We start from the raw sequence: 14539 nt of genomic DNA on the forward strand, positions 1-14539 counted from the left end.
AATCCTACTATTTATACTTAATAAAATCACTTTTATTTATTAATAAACCCAGAGTAAGTGGTTAATACAGGGTCTCAAACTCAAATGACCACAAGGGCCACATGAGGACTAGTACATTGGCCCGAGGGCCGCATCACTGACCCCCCCCCCCCCCGCTGCCCTGCCCTCGCTCCACCCGTTCCATGAGGCCCCACCCCGCCCCACCTCTTCCCACCCCTTTCCTGCCCCCATTCCAACCCCCTCCAGTGCCCTAACTCCATCTTGGAGCCCTCACTCTGCACCCCTTCCCGCATCCCAACCCCCTGCCCCAGCCCCAGCCCAGAGCTCCCTCCTGCATCCCAAACTCATCATCCCCAGCTCTGCCCCAGAGCCCACACCCCCAGCTGGAGCCCTTACCTCCTCCTGCACCCTAATCCCCTGCCCCAGCCCAGTGAAAATGAGCGAGTGAGCAAGGGTGGGGGAGGGCGAGTGATGGAGGGAGGGAGGATGGAGTGAGTGGGGGGAAGGGGCCTCAGAGAAGGGGTGGGGCAGGGCCAGGGCCTCAGAGAAGGGGCAGGGCATGTGTGTTTGGTTTTCTGCAATTAGAAAGTTGCAACCCTAACGATGGGAGCTCACGCTGGCACCAGTGCAGTGTAAGAAAGGGGCATAGGACAGAGACTGCCCTGTCAGTGGCACCCAGTGCATGCTGGGAGAGTAATGGATCAAGTGGGAGGAGATTTCCCTCAGGCAGAAATGGGATACCCTGCCTCTGTAGCTGAGAGAGAGCACATGCCCCAGCTTGCAAAGCTGCCGGGTGTTTTACAGCACAAGTGGGAGACACCACGTCTGTGGGCTATGCCTCAGGGCCATGGCCTTCAAGGCATGTGAGCCATCATCAAGTCATTTCCACTTTCCCAGCCCCTGCTACAGACGGGGTGTGGCCCAGAGGGACTAGAGCAGCCCAAGGGAGCCCTAGAGTGGGGCGGTCTGTGTGCAAGGGGTGACTGGCTTCCCCCTGAGAGACCAGGCCCAGTGTCCCATGCCCTGCATAGCTCAGGGAAAGGTGCTGCTGGAGATGCAGGTACTGCCGCCGGCCAGCGTAGGAGCAGGAACCGTGTAGTGAGGGACTTGAGAGGGACCTGCAGCAAATGGCACATGGCCTCCTGCCCCTGCCATCAGCCCCAGGGCTGCTTGAGAGAAAGGCACTGGGACAGAAGGGCGGCAGGGAGTGCAGGGTGTGGCTGGAGACCCGGATGGGAGAGAACAGAAGTCCCTCCCAGGGTGTCTGTGCTGGCCTGGCCACGGTGAGCAGTGCTCACGGGCACGGCCTGCGCTAAGGCCCGGGGAGGATAGGCTGTAACTGTGTGGACTGCCTCGAGGATCACCCCCACACCCTGCCATTGTTTGAGGGGACAAATGGGCAGGGGCTAGGCTTTTCTTCAAGCCCCCTGGACAGGAGACACTGCTGGGCACCCCCAGAGTGCAGTCAGCATGCTCCCTCTCCACCTCCACGCCTGCAGGGCAAAGGGGCACAATGCAGCAGAGGGGGAGGGGTGTTCTTGAGTGGGGAAGTGGCTGACTCCCCTGGTACATGGGGGCTACTACTCAAAGGACAGGAGGTCTGGGTGGGCCCCCTCATTCTCCAGGCCAGAGGGCTGTGCCACAGGCGGGCCATCGTCCACGGCGGGCTGGTACTCCAGCAGGCAGCTGAGTCTGACGGCGGGTTTCTCTGGGCAGGGCGGGGAGGCTGTCCGCCTGTCTGCAGCGTTGAGTTTGCCCTCCAGGTTCTCCTCATGGATGAGGTCAGGCACTGAGAGGACCCTGCTGTGGGAGGGCCCATCCCCGTTTGGCACTACTGTGCTATGAGCACTCAGCTCAGCACTGCCCCGTGGCTGAGACATGTCCCACGCCACCTTCCACTGCTCCCCCTGGGCAGCCTGCTTGGGATGTTCCTGGCCTTGCTCGGGTAGCGCCTCGGTGCTGCACTCCAGGCTGCCCACCACCGGCTGGGAGGAGATCAGCATGTCCAGAGGGGTCTTCAAAGCCCGGGGTGTGCGCTTCTTGGCTGCCGGGGGTGGCGGGTCGAGCCGGGGAAAGGTTTCCAACAGCATATGCCTGCAAGCACAACGGCCCCTCGGTGAGCGACAATAACACCCGACACGGCGCTGACAGCTGCCCGGGGTTTCCCTGGATGTGCTCCCATCCAAGGGCTGAGCCAGCTTGATGGGGTGTAAGGCAGGGGTAGGCAAACTTTTTGGCCTGAGGGCCACATCTGGGTATGGAAATTGTATGGTGGGCCATGAATGCTCATGAAATTGGGGGTTGGGATGTGGGAGCGGGTGAGGACTCTGGTTGGGGGTGCAGGCTCTGGGGTAGGGCCAGAAATGAGGATTTCAAGGTGCAGGAGGGGGCTCTGGGCAGGGGGTTGGGGTGGGGTGGTGAGGGCTCTGGTTGGGGGATGCGACTCTGGGGTGGGGCTGGGACCAAGGGGTTTGGAGGTGGGAGAGGGATCAGGCCTGGGACAGGGGGTTGGGGCCTGGGAGGGAGGCAGGGGTGCAGGCTCTGGCAGCACTTACCTCAAGCAGCTCCTGGAAGCAGCAGCATGTCCCCCTTCCAGCTCCTACGTGGAAGCATGGCCAAGCGGCTCTGCATGTTGCCCCGTCCTGCAGGCACCGCCCCTGCAGCTCCCATTGGCCACGATTCCTGGCCAATGGGAGCTGCGAGGGCTGTACTTGGGGCAGGGGCAGTGTGCAGAGCCCACTGGCTGCCCGTACGTGTAGGAGCCAGAGTGGGGACATGCCGCTGCTTCTGGGAGCCGTGTGGAGCCATGGCATGCGTGGAGGGGGGCCAACTCCTGACCCTCCTCCCCAGCAGGAGCTTGAGGGCTGGATTAAAATGTCTGGAGGGCCGGACGTGGCCCCCAGGCCGTAGTTTGCTCACCCCTGGTCTAAGGCATCAGTGTGGTATCAGCTCACACAGACACAAGCACACTCCCAGCAGCAGGACGACTCATGATTGCTGAGTTTTGACCACACAGACTGAATGGCAGAGAGGAAAGAGGGCCAGGAGAGGATGCTATCTTAGGACACCTGGGTTCAATTCTTTGCTCTGCTACAGATTCCCTGTGTGACCTTGGGCAAGTCACTCAGCCACTCTGTGCCTCAGTTTCCCATCTGTAGGGTGCTGCTGTGAAGGCCCCTTGGACAGGCAGGCTCTGGGAGCAGAAACTACTGGTGTAGAAATAATTTGGTAAGTCAAATAGTTCCTAGGGCTGCTTTTCTTCACTGCGTCCACCCACTGCTTCAAATCCCTCCCTGCTATCTTGGGGTGCATCTGTTCCTGCTGCTGGCCCTATAAAGGGTTACAGCCCTCGCTTCCAACTGGAGAGATGGGGTTTCAATGTAGGGATGGGTTCATGGGAAAGGGGCTAAAGGGCAGGACCTTGTAGCTATCCTTGCACAGCTCTGCCCTTGTGCGGCAGCTCCCCTCCTCCTCGGACATTGCAGTAAGTCCCAATCTGGGCCAGGAGCCACCCCCTCTCAGCAGGAAGAGCTCCCCACAGCCAGCTTGTCCCAGGTGCCATTGGAGGGGGAAGGGCAGGGCATGAACGAGGGGGAAAGTGGGACAGGAGGGGCTCAGAGAGGTGGGAGCAGCAATGCGCAGCCTCCCCCAGCCAGGGCTGTTGTGCTGTGGCTGCAGCACTGCCCTGCAGTCCCAGTGTATACTCCAGCTGTGGGGTGGGGTGGGGTGGGGAGGGGAGATATCAGCATTCAGTCAGCCAGCCAACGCCTGAGGGGAGACTCACCCTGCACCATGGGCCTGGTCCCCCAGCAATGCGTGCGTCCCGCCCGACAGCTTGGCCCCCGCGCTGGCATTGACCTCGGTCACTCCCACCTCTCCCAGACTGGCGGGCTCCTTCCGTCGCAGGAAGTCGTTGACTTTGGCCCCGACAGCCTTGCTCAGGTTCTTGAGGTGCTGGCTGCTCCCCATCCGCAGTCCAGGCTCAGCCGCAGCTGGCAGACCTTCAAGGGTGGGACCCAGCAAGGCTTTGGAGACAGACTGGCTGAGCTGCAGCTTTGGCATGGGGTCTGTGTTTGAATTCTCAAACATGCTTTGGTCAACTGGAAAAGAAGAGAAGGGTGGAGGGGTTGGTGCACAGGGGAAGGGCGCACTTGGGCAGAGGGGCAAGTGCATGGTATGTGGGCAGTGGCTGGTGTATGAGGATGAGGTGGCACGTGTGGAGGGGCTGGTGCGTGGGTGGCATGCGGGCAGTGGGTGGTGCGCAGGCAGGGGGTGGCGTGCGGGGATGGGGTGGCACATATGGAGTGGTTGGCCTGTGAGGAGAAGGTGGCTCACGGGCAGTGTGTGGGAAGGGGCTGGCGTGAGTGTGGAGGGAATGGCATGTGGGCAGCAGCTGGCATGCATGGAATGGTTGGCATGCAGGCAGAGGAGCTGGCATGCAGGCAGAGGGTGACATATGGACAGTGGGTGGCACGCATGAATCGGGTGGCACACATGGATTGGTTGGCACACAGACAGGGGGTGGCATAGAATCATAGAATATCAGGGTTGGAAGGGACCACATCAGTATGGGAGAGCTGCACCAGTTTCACTTACACTGCTGTTCAGACTGGTGCAAAGCCCCATGTGAATACTCTGATTCGGATTTCAGAGCAGCTTAGAATCATAGAAGATTAGGGTTGGAAGAGACCTCAGGAGGTCATCTAGTCCAACCCCCTGCTCAAAGCAGGACCAATCCCCAACTAAATCATCCCAGCCAGGGCTTTGTGAAGCCTGGCCTTAAAAACCTCAAAGGAAGGAGATTCCACCACCTCCCTAGGTAACGCATTCCAGTGCTTCACCACCCTCCTAGTGAAAAAGGTTTTCCTAATATCCAACCTAGACCTCCCCCACTGCAACTTCAGACTCTTTGTTCTGTCATCTGCTACCACTGAGAACAGTCTCAATCCATCCTCTTTGGAACCCCCTTTCAGGTTGTTGAAAGCAGCTATCAAATCCCCCATCATTCTTCTCTTTTGCAGACTAAATAATCCCAGTTCCCTCAGCCTCTCCTCATAAGACAGCCCCCTAATAATTTTCGTTGCCCTCTGCTGGACTTTTTGCAATTTTTCCACATTCTTCTTGTAGAGTGGGGTCCAAAACTGGACACAGTACTCCAGATGAGGCTTCACCAATGTCGAATAGAGGGGAACGATCACGTCCCTCAATCTGCTGGCAATACTCCTACTTATACAGCCCAATCTGCCTTTAGCCTTCTTGGCAACAAGGGCACACTGTTGACTCATATCCAGCTTCTCGTCCACTTTACCCCTAGGTCCTTTTCTGCAGAACTGCTGCCTAGCCATTCGGTCCCTAGTCTGTAGCGGTGCATGGGATTCTTCCGTCCTAAGTGCAGGACTCTGCACTTGTCCTTGTTGAACCTCATCAGATTTCTTTTGGCCCAATCCTTTCATTTGTATTATGTATCCCTCTGTATCCTATCCCTACCCTCCAGCATATCTACCTCTCCTCCCAGTTTAGTGTCATCTGCAAACTTGCTGAGGGTGCAATCCACACTATCCTCCAGATCATTAATGAAGATATTGAACAAAACCGGCCCCAGGACCAACCCTTGGGAACTCCGCTTGATACCGGCTGCTAACTAGACATGGAGCCATTGATCACTACCCATTGAGCCCGATGATCTAGCCAGCTTTCTATTCACCTTATAGTCCATTCATTCAGCCCATACTTCTTTAACTTGCCAGCAAGAATACCGTGGGAGACCATATCAAAAGCTTTGCTAAAGTCAAGGACATCCACTGCTTTCCCCTTATCCACTGAGCCAGTTATCTCGTCATAGAAGGCAATTAGATTAGTCAGGCATGACTTGCCCTTGGTGAATCCATGCTGACTGTTCCTGATCACTTTCCTCTCCTCTAAGTGCTTCATGGGGGAGCAGTTGGTACACTGGCAAGGGGCAGCGCATGCAGGCAGGGGGCAGCACCTGGGCAGGGGGCAGCATGCAGGCAGGGGTTGGCATGCAGGGAGTGGTTGGCATGCAGGCAAGGGGCAGCATGCATGGAGGGGTTGACGTGTGGGGAGGTGGTGGGCATGGAAGGGGATGGCACATGGGGCAGAGGGGCGCACGCACAGGGTTGGCACATGCAGGCTTCCCAGCGAGATGGGGCTCTTGTCAGACACAGAGGCGCATTGCTCTGGGCCTAGAGGCTACAAACGCTTCTGCCCAGTACATGGCAGGGCAGAGCCCTAATGTCAGTGGCAGCCACTGCCCCCTAGCTGGGGCTCTGCACCCCTCCCTGTCACTCAGTTCTCCATGCCCAGCGGCAGACCCCAAGTCCAAAAGGCTGGCCCTGCCCCATGGCTGCAGAGCCTCGTGCTACCAGCTCGAGCGCTAGTGTAACTGTCAGGCACTCCGGTGCCCTAGGAGGATTTACCCGCCTGGTGGGCATGAGCCATGGGCTAGGGAAAGAAAAGAGCAGTGACTCTTGTGTCACTGCTGACATGCCGGGGAACTGGAGGATGCATGTAAGGACATTCAGCTCGGTTCCTTGGTACAGCAGGTCCCACAGCCAGGGTTACTGGTGGGGCCTGTGACCAGTGACACTGGGCAAGAGGGTAGCTGCACTGTGCCAGGCAGGGCTGAGCATCACCACAGGCAGCACGGGGGTCACTGTGGGAGGCAGCGAGGCTGAGAGGAGCCATGGCATGGACCTGTGTGGTGCTCGGCCCTTCTCCAGCTCCTGCAGCCCCTGCCCCAGGCACTGCCCTAAGGGGCATGCCAGCAGCCCATGAAAGCCTGGCATTAGAGATATACCCCATTAGACAAACACTGAGAGGCTGATGTTCCCAGAAAGCTCTCTGGTTCCCTCAGCCAGGCCCTGGCTTCTGGGGCGGGGTTCTGGGCCCCTGGAGGGCCTCCTGGCACTGGCTGAGGGTGCTTGTTCCCTTGGAATGAGCAGGGTCAGGAACAGGCATGGAGACTTGGTACCCAGGCTTTGCTCCTCAGTGGCACTGAGGTGCCCACAGAAGCTGGGCAGGAGGGCGCTTGCGCAGAACAGAGCCTGAGAGCACTCCACTGCAGTACCCCAAACCACTGGCCACTTGTGAAAATCTGGGTGGGCCTCAGGATTTGCCCAAGGCTGAATGGTGAGTCAGTGACAGAGCCCAGGGGACCCAGCACCCAGCTCTGCGCCAGCCACTAGACACACTCTTCACTCCCCTCCATTCACTGGTGAATACAGACTTCCTGTGGGAAGGGGTGGCGTGCTTCACAAGCTAGGTGCTAGCTTGGAAGTCATGCAGCCTGCATTCTGTTCCCAACTTGGCCACCAACCCCCAGGTGACCTGGGGCAAGTCACTCCCCTGCTTTGTGCCTCAGTTTCCCCATCTGTAACATGGGAAATGTGCTCCTTCCTCTTCTTTGTAGAGGGCCATGGGGGCGCTAGGAGAAGAGTCTGGCTTGTGAGTGTTATTGCAAACAGCTCCCACTCAGCAACCCCTCTCAGCATCTGTTCCTGGGTTTCACAAACAAGCCAGCGGACAAGACCCTGCCAACAATGAGACTCAGTGCTACAGGACAGGGGCCAGTTCAGCCAGCCCAGAGTCTGCAGCGGGGAATCAGCCTGTGGGTTACTCAGCTGCTTGAGAACAGCCTGGCCACTCACAGCAGCAACGCCTCCCCAAGCACAGCCCTTGGGCTCTGTCCAAGTGACCTGGTCCAGGCAGGAGCCATCCAGGCAAAGGAGGACATGCCCAGGGCCAGGATCGGACTGTACTGCACATACATCTTTAGGCTGCGCTGGCTGCCAAAATGCCCCCTGGCAGAAATCAGAGTGGCCTCTGGCCGCTCTAATGTCTGGCAGCCTGTTCCAGGCTCCCATACAGCCCAGGGCCCCATGACCTTCCTAGGGAGAAAGGGTCTCTGCATGACAAATCAGTCTCTGGTCTCTCCCTGCCTCTAGGTCCCTCTGTCCTCTCCCTGCTCCCTGCCTCTGCTGATCTGAAAGCCTGCAGCTGCCCTGACGTCCCTGTGGCAGACAGCCATGGAGCATAGGAGGGCGCGGGGGGGGGGGGGAGGGGAGGGCGCACTGCTGCTGCTCTGACTGCTGAGCTGCTGTTTCCAATGGGGCACCTTCAGCAGGGCCGGATGTGTGTGTGGGGGGCGGGGAGTGACAACGTTAAGCACAGAGATCCTCCTGGGGTTCTGGCCTAGCCGAGACTGGCCAAATCTCTCCCAGGCAGCTTCCCTGTCTCTGAAACCCAGCGTGGATAGAGACAAGCCAGCAGAACAGGGAGCTCTTGTGTTCCCCAGAGTGCACCAGCCAGTTAGCCTCAGCCACAGGATGGGCCTCGGGCTAGCCCCTTTCTGAGCTAGGCTGGGCCGCTCTCAGCCTGCCCCTTGCTGGGTGTGTACCCAAAGAACTCCAGACTTCTGGCTGGCTGGTGACGCTCCCTCCTAGGAGCAGAGAACTGCACCTGGGCCCCCATCTCAGACTGACTGGGAACAGACAGGCACCCTGGGGCACTGCAATGGACAGCTTGTGGCTCAGTGCCACCTGGGGCTGGGGGTGAATGGTGGGAGTGGGCAGGGCAGGAGGAAGGCGGTGAGGGGGGAAGGCATGCTCACTCTGATACAGACACATGGGCGCAGGGGGCTCAGCAGGATCAGCTCTTCCCTGACACTGAACATGACTCGGGAAGCAGGTTGCAAACAAAGCGAAGCGATTTCCAGAGCAGACAGCTTGGTGTCTCTGGAGGGAAGTCCCCAGTCTCCCCCCACTGCACCCACGAGTCTCCTGCAATGAGGAACCTGTCTGTGTGGCACACCTCCCCCGGAGCCAGCCCCGGCAGTGCCCTCTGCTGGCACCACTGCTCAGTGGGCTAGGCAGACCCAGCGAGATGGTTCTGGCTGGCAGCTGGGCATCAGTGATGAACAGACACGTCCGTAGCACGTCATGCAGCAGGCACCGTGGTGCAGCCATGAGACTGCTCTTTTTACTGGGCCGACGCTTGAGGGAGGGAAGTCCCTCCCTAGATCGCTGTCTGCAACCACAATTGCCCGGCAGAAGTCAGGGAGAAGTGGGAAAGTGCCAATGTGCTACACTAGCTGGGGCTAAGACCACGTCAGTATGGGAGAGCTGCACCAGTTTCACTTATACTGCTGTTCAGACTGGTGCAAAGCCCCATGTGAATACTCTGATTCGGATTTCAGAGCAGCTTAGAATCATAGAAGATTAGGGTTGGAATAGACCTCAGGAGGTCATCTAGTCCAATCCCCGCTCAAAGCAGGACCAACACCAACTAAATCATTCCAGCCAAGGCTTTGTCAAGCAGGGCCGTACAAATCTCTAAGGATGGAGATTCCACCACCTCCCTAGGTAACGCATTCCAGTGCTTCACCACCCTCCTAGTGAAATAGTTTTTCCTAATATCCAACCTAGACCTCCCCCACTGCAACTTGAGACCACTGCTCCTTGTTCTGTCATCTGCCACCACTGAGAACAGCCTAGCTCCATCCTCTTTGGAAAACCCCTTCAGGTAGTTGAAGGCTGCTATCAAATCCCCCCTCACTCTCCTCTTCTGCAGACTAAATAACCCCACTTCCCTCAGCCTCTCCTCACAAGTCATATGCCCCAGCTCCCTAATCGTTTTCCTTGCCCTCCACTGGACTCTCTCCAATTTCTCCACGTCCCTTCTGTAGTGGGAGGACCAAAACTGGACGCAGTACTCCGGATGTGGCCTCACCAATGCCGAATAGAGGGGAATAATCACTTCCCTCGATCTGCTGGCAATGCTCCTACTAATGCAGCCCAATATGCTGTTAGCTTTCTTGGCAACAAGGGCACACTGTTGACTCATATTCAGCTTTTCGTCCACTGTAATCCCCAGGTCCTTTTCTGCAGAACTGCCGCTTAGGCAGTCGGTCCCCAGCTTCTAGCAGTGCATGGGATTCTTCCATCCTAAGTACAAGACTCTGCACTTGTCCTTGTTGAACCTCATCAGATTTCTTTTGGCCCAATCCTCCAATTTATCTCGGTCACTGTGGAAGCTATCCCTACCCTCCAGCACATCTACCTCTCCCCACAGCTTAGTGTCATCTGTGAACTTGCTGAGGGTGCAAACCATCCTATCATCCAGATCATTAATGAAGATGTTGAACAAAACTGTCCCCAGGACCAACACCTGAGTAACTCTTCTTGATACTGGCTGCCTACTAGACACCCATTAAGCCCGATAATTTAGCCAGCTTTCTATCCATTTTACAGTCCATTCATCCAATCCATACTTTTTTAACTAGCTGGCAAGAATACTGTGGGAGACTGTATCAAAAGCTTTATATCACATTCACTGCTTTTCCCATATTAACAGAGCCAGTTACTGTGACAGTGCACCCCATAATGCTTTATAGAAATATGCTTATTAGTGTAAATATGACATAATTGGAATATATTTTATGTTAGATATGTCATGTAACAAATCTTTGCAAAGGTTATGTTCTACTGAATGTATTCATCCTATTCGTATACATGTATCATTTTTATATTTGAAGTTATGAACGTTGGCTCTATGCTTGTATTTAAAGTGTTTGCTGTAGGAGGCACAAAAGGCACATTTGGTCAGCATAGTGTGAAAGGGTTATTCAAGTAATTGGGAGTACTTAACTCGCAATGGACCTTGAGAGATGCCAATCCACATCTGAGCTTTCCTGGGAACATTCAAACTAACATGTAAACAACGGCATTGGCCTGTAAAGAACTGAGTCATGCATGGACATGTGACTTGCCCATGTGACTCCAAAACTCCATCTTGTAGCTGTGATTCTGCACAGGAGAACACAAGGGGTTTCTATCCACAAGAGAAAGACTATATAAAGCCCTGGGAAACCCCTCCATTTTGTTTTCAGCTGGCTCAAAAGATAGCCTCTCCACCCCAAAGAAATGCCTGAAAGAAACTGGAACAAAGGGCAGTAACTATGGGAGTGTGAGTGACTGTTGGACCCAGACTAGGAAGGAGTCTAGTCTGTGAAAGAAGCTTAGTGGAACATCTCTGACAGTGAGATTTACCTGCATTTAGTTTCCTACTGTATTAGGCTGAGATTTACGTGTTTTTGTTTTATTTTGCTTGGTAATTTACTTTGTTCTGTCTGTTATTACTTGGAACCACTTAAATCCTACTTTTTATATTTAATAAAATCACTTTTTACTTATTGACCCAGAGCAAGTAATTAATTCCTGGGGGAGCAAACAGGTGTGCATATCTCTCTATCAGTGTTCTAGAGGGCGAACAATTTATGAGTTTACCCTGTATAAGAGTAAAATGGATTTATTTGGGGTTTGGATCCCATTGGAAGCTGGGTATCTGGGTGTTGGAGACAGGAGCACTTCTTAAGTTGTTTTCAGTTAAGCCTGCAACTTTTGGGGAATGTGGTTCAGACCTGGGTCTGTGTCTGTAGCAGGCTAGCATGTCTGGCACAACCGGGTAAGGTATTCAAGTCCCATGCTACCAGCGAAAATGGGCTTAGAGGTAGTCTCAGCATATTAGGAGGCAGTCCCAAGGCGGCTTATGTGACGCGTCACAGTTACTTCATCATAGAAGGCAATCAGATTGGTCAGGCATGACTTGCCCTTGGTGAATCCATGTTGACTGTTCCTGATCACCTTCCTCTCCTCCAAATGCTTCAAAATGGATTCCTTGAGGACCTGCCCCATGATTTTGCCAGGGACTGAAGTGAGGCTGACTGCTCTGTAGTTCCCCAGGTTCTCTTTTTTCCTTTTTTAAAATATGGGCACTATATTTGCCTTTTTCCAATCGTCCGGGACCTCCCCCAATTGCCACAAATTTTCAAAGATAATGGCCAATGGCTCTGTAATCACATCAGCCAACTCCTTCAGCACCCTCGGATGCATTGCATCTGGCCCCATGGACTTGTGCATATCCAGCTTTTCTGAACAGTCCTTAACCTGTTATTTCACCACTGAGGGCTGCTCACCTCCTCCCCATACTGTGCTGCTCACTGCGGCAATCTGAGAGCTGACCTTGTCTGTGAAGACCGAGGCAAAAAAAAGCATTGACTACTTCAGCTTTTTCCACATCATCTGTCACTATGTTGCCTCCCCTATTCAGTAAGGATCCCACACTTTCCCTGACCTTCTTGTTGCTGACATACCTGTAGAAACCCTTCTTGTTACCCTTCACATTCCTTGCTAGCTGCAACTCCAATTGTCCTTTGGCCTTCCTGATTACACCCCTGCATGCTCTAGCAATATTTTTATACTCCTCCCTAGCCATCTGTCCAAGTTTCCACTTCTTGTAAGCTTCCTTTTTGTGTTTAAGCTCACTGATGATTTCTCTGTTAAGCCAAGCTGGTCGCCTGCCATATTTGCTATTCTTTCTGCACTTTGGGATGGTTTGTTCCTGTGCCCTCAATAAGGCTTCTTTAAAATACAGCCAGCTCTCCTGGACTCCTTTCCCCCTCATATTAGCCGCCCAGGGGATCCTGCCCATCAGTTCCCTGAGGGAGTCAAAGTCTGCTTTTCTGAAGTCCAGAGTCCGTATTCTGCTGCTCTCCTTTCTTCCTTTTGTCAGGATCCTGAACTTAACCATCTCATGGTCACTGCTGCCCAGGTTGCCACCCACTTCTACTTCCCCTACCAATTCTTCACTTTTTGTGAGCAGCAGGTCAAGAGGAGCATGGCCCCTAGTTGGTTCCTCCAGCACTTTCACCAGGAAGTTGTCCCCAACACTCTCCAAAAGCTTCCAGGATTGTCTGTGTACTACTACATTGTTCTCCCAGCAGTTGTCAGGGTGATTGAAGTCCCCCATGAAAACCAGGGCCTGTGATCTGGAAACTTCAGTTAATTGTCCAAAGAAAGCCTCGTCTACCTCATCTTCCTGGTCTGGTGGTCTATAGCAGATGCCCACCACGACATCACCCTTGTTGCTCTTGCCTCTAAACTTAACCCAAAGACTCTCAACAGGCTTTTCTCGAGTTTCATACTGGAGCTCTGAGCAATCATACTGCTCTCTTACATACAGTGCAACTCCTCCAGCTCTTCTCCCCTGCCTGTCCTTCCTGAACAGTTTATACCCATCCATGACAGTGCTCCAGTCATGTGAGTTTGCCCACCAAGTCTCTGTTATTCCAATCACATCATAGTTCCTTGACTGTGCCAGAACTTTTTCTTCCTGTTTGTTTCCCAGGCTTCTTGCGTTCCTGTACATGCATCTAAGATAACTAGCTGACTTTCTCAGTATGGATCAGGAGGCCTCCCGTGTTGCACCCTCCTCCTTGTGTTTCCGCCTGGTATCCCACTTCCCCACTTACTTCAGGGCTTAGGTCTCCATTCACTGGCGAACCTAATTTAAAGTCCTCCTCACTGGGTTAGCAAGCCTGCTTGAGAAGATGATCTTCCTTTTCTTCATTAGGTGGATCCCATCTCTTTTGAGCAATCCTTCTTCCTGGAACAACATCCCATGGTTGAAGAATCCAAAGCCCCCTCTCTGACACCATCTGTGTAACCACATATTTTCTGCCACAATTCGATGGTCCTTACCTGGGCCTTTTCTTTCAACAGGGCTGATGGACAACAACACGACTTGTGCCTCAAATTCCTTTATCCTTCTTCCCAGAGCCACATAGTCTGTAATGACCCACTCAAGGTCATTCTTGGCAGTATCATTGGTGCCCACGTGGAGAAGTAGGAAGGGGTAGCGATCCGAGGGCTTGATCAGTCTCGACAGACACTTAATCACATCCTGAATTCTAGCTCCAGGCAAGCAGCACACTTCTCGAGTTTCCCAATCTGGACGGCAGATGGATGACTCTGTCCCCTGTAGGAGGGAGTCCCCGACCACCATCATCCATCTCCTCCTGTTGGAAGTGGTGGTCGTGAAACCCCGATCCCTAGGACAACGCATCCCATGCCTTCCAGTCGATGGGGTCTCCTTCTGACCCCTTCCCTCAGAGGACTCTTCCAAACCATTCTCTGCTGAAGTACCTGTGCAGAGCACCTGGAAATGGTTTCTTACGTCTGTCTGCATTGGGGGTGTATGGGATATCCCCTTCTTCTGGAGGCCACATGCTGCCAATTTTCTTCCCCGTTCTGCACTGCCCTCTCTGATTCTTCAGCATGCTGTGCCTGCAGTACCAGGTGTTGACTTCTATCCAGAAAGTCTTCGTTTTCTCTGATGCAACGGAGAGTTGATACTTGATTCTCTAGTCTTTTAACCTTCTCCTCCAATATGGAGACAAGCTTACACTTCGTATAGACAAAGTCGCTTCTATCCTCTGGGAGAAAGACGAACATGGTACATCCTGTGCAGGTCACAACAGCTGATTGCTCACTATCCAGGTTTTCCTTCTAAGAGCCTCTTCAGATGTTGTATTTACTGCTCGCAGAAGCCTGAAAGGCAAAAACACTCTGTGGGAACTCCCCTGAGGTGAACTCCCAGGCAAACTCCCTCTGTTTGCCTGTCTTCTGTTCGCCACTTGGCTGGGTTTAGATACAAGTGACTCCCAGTCGACCTAACTAAGCCT

The 14539-nt window shown here is 54.2% G+C and overlaps 1 protein-coding gene across 5 annotated transcripts in view; it reads right to left on the bottom strand.

Moving 5' to 3' along the window:
* Nucleotides 1-318: 318 nt before the first annotated feature.
* NOS1AP (nitric oxide synthase 1 adaptor protein) overlaps nt 319-14539 on the bottom strand; it is a 175471-nt gene continuing 161250 nt past the window's right edge. For all 5 annotated transcript variants that reach the window (XM_084636807.1, XM_084636806.1, XM_084636805.1 and 2 more), the window contains exons 11-12: nt 3785-4100; nt 319-2094 (exon numbers count right to left, since the gene is read on the bottom strand). In XM_084636807.1, coding sequence (XP_084492933.1) covers nt 1581-2094; nt 3785-4100 — 830 coding nt within the window. In that variant the 3' untranslated portion in view covers nt 319-1580. The remainder of the gene's footprint in view (nt 2095-3784; nt 4101-14539) is intronic.

This window comes from Lepidochelys olivacea (assembly GCF_965140295.1).
Source record: "Lepidochelys olivacea isolate rLepOli2 genome assembly, chromosome: 8".
NCBI lineage: Eukaryota > Metazoa > Chordata > Testudines > Cheloniidae > Lepidochelys > Lepidochelys olivacea.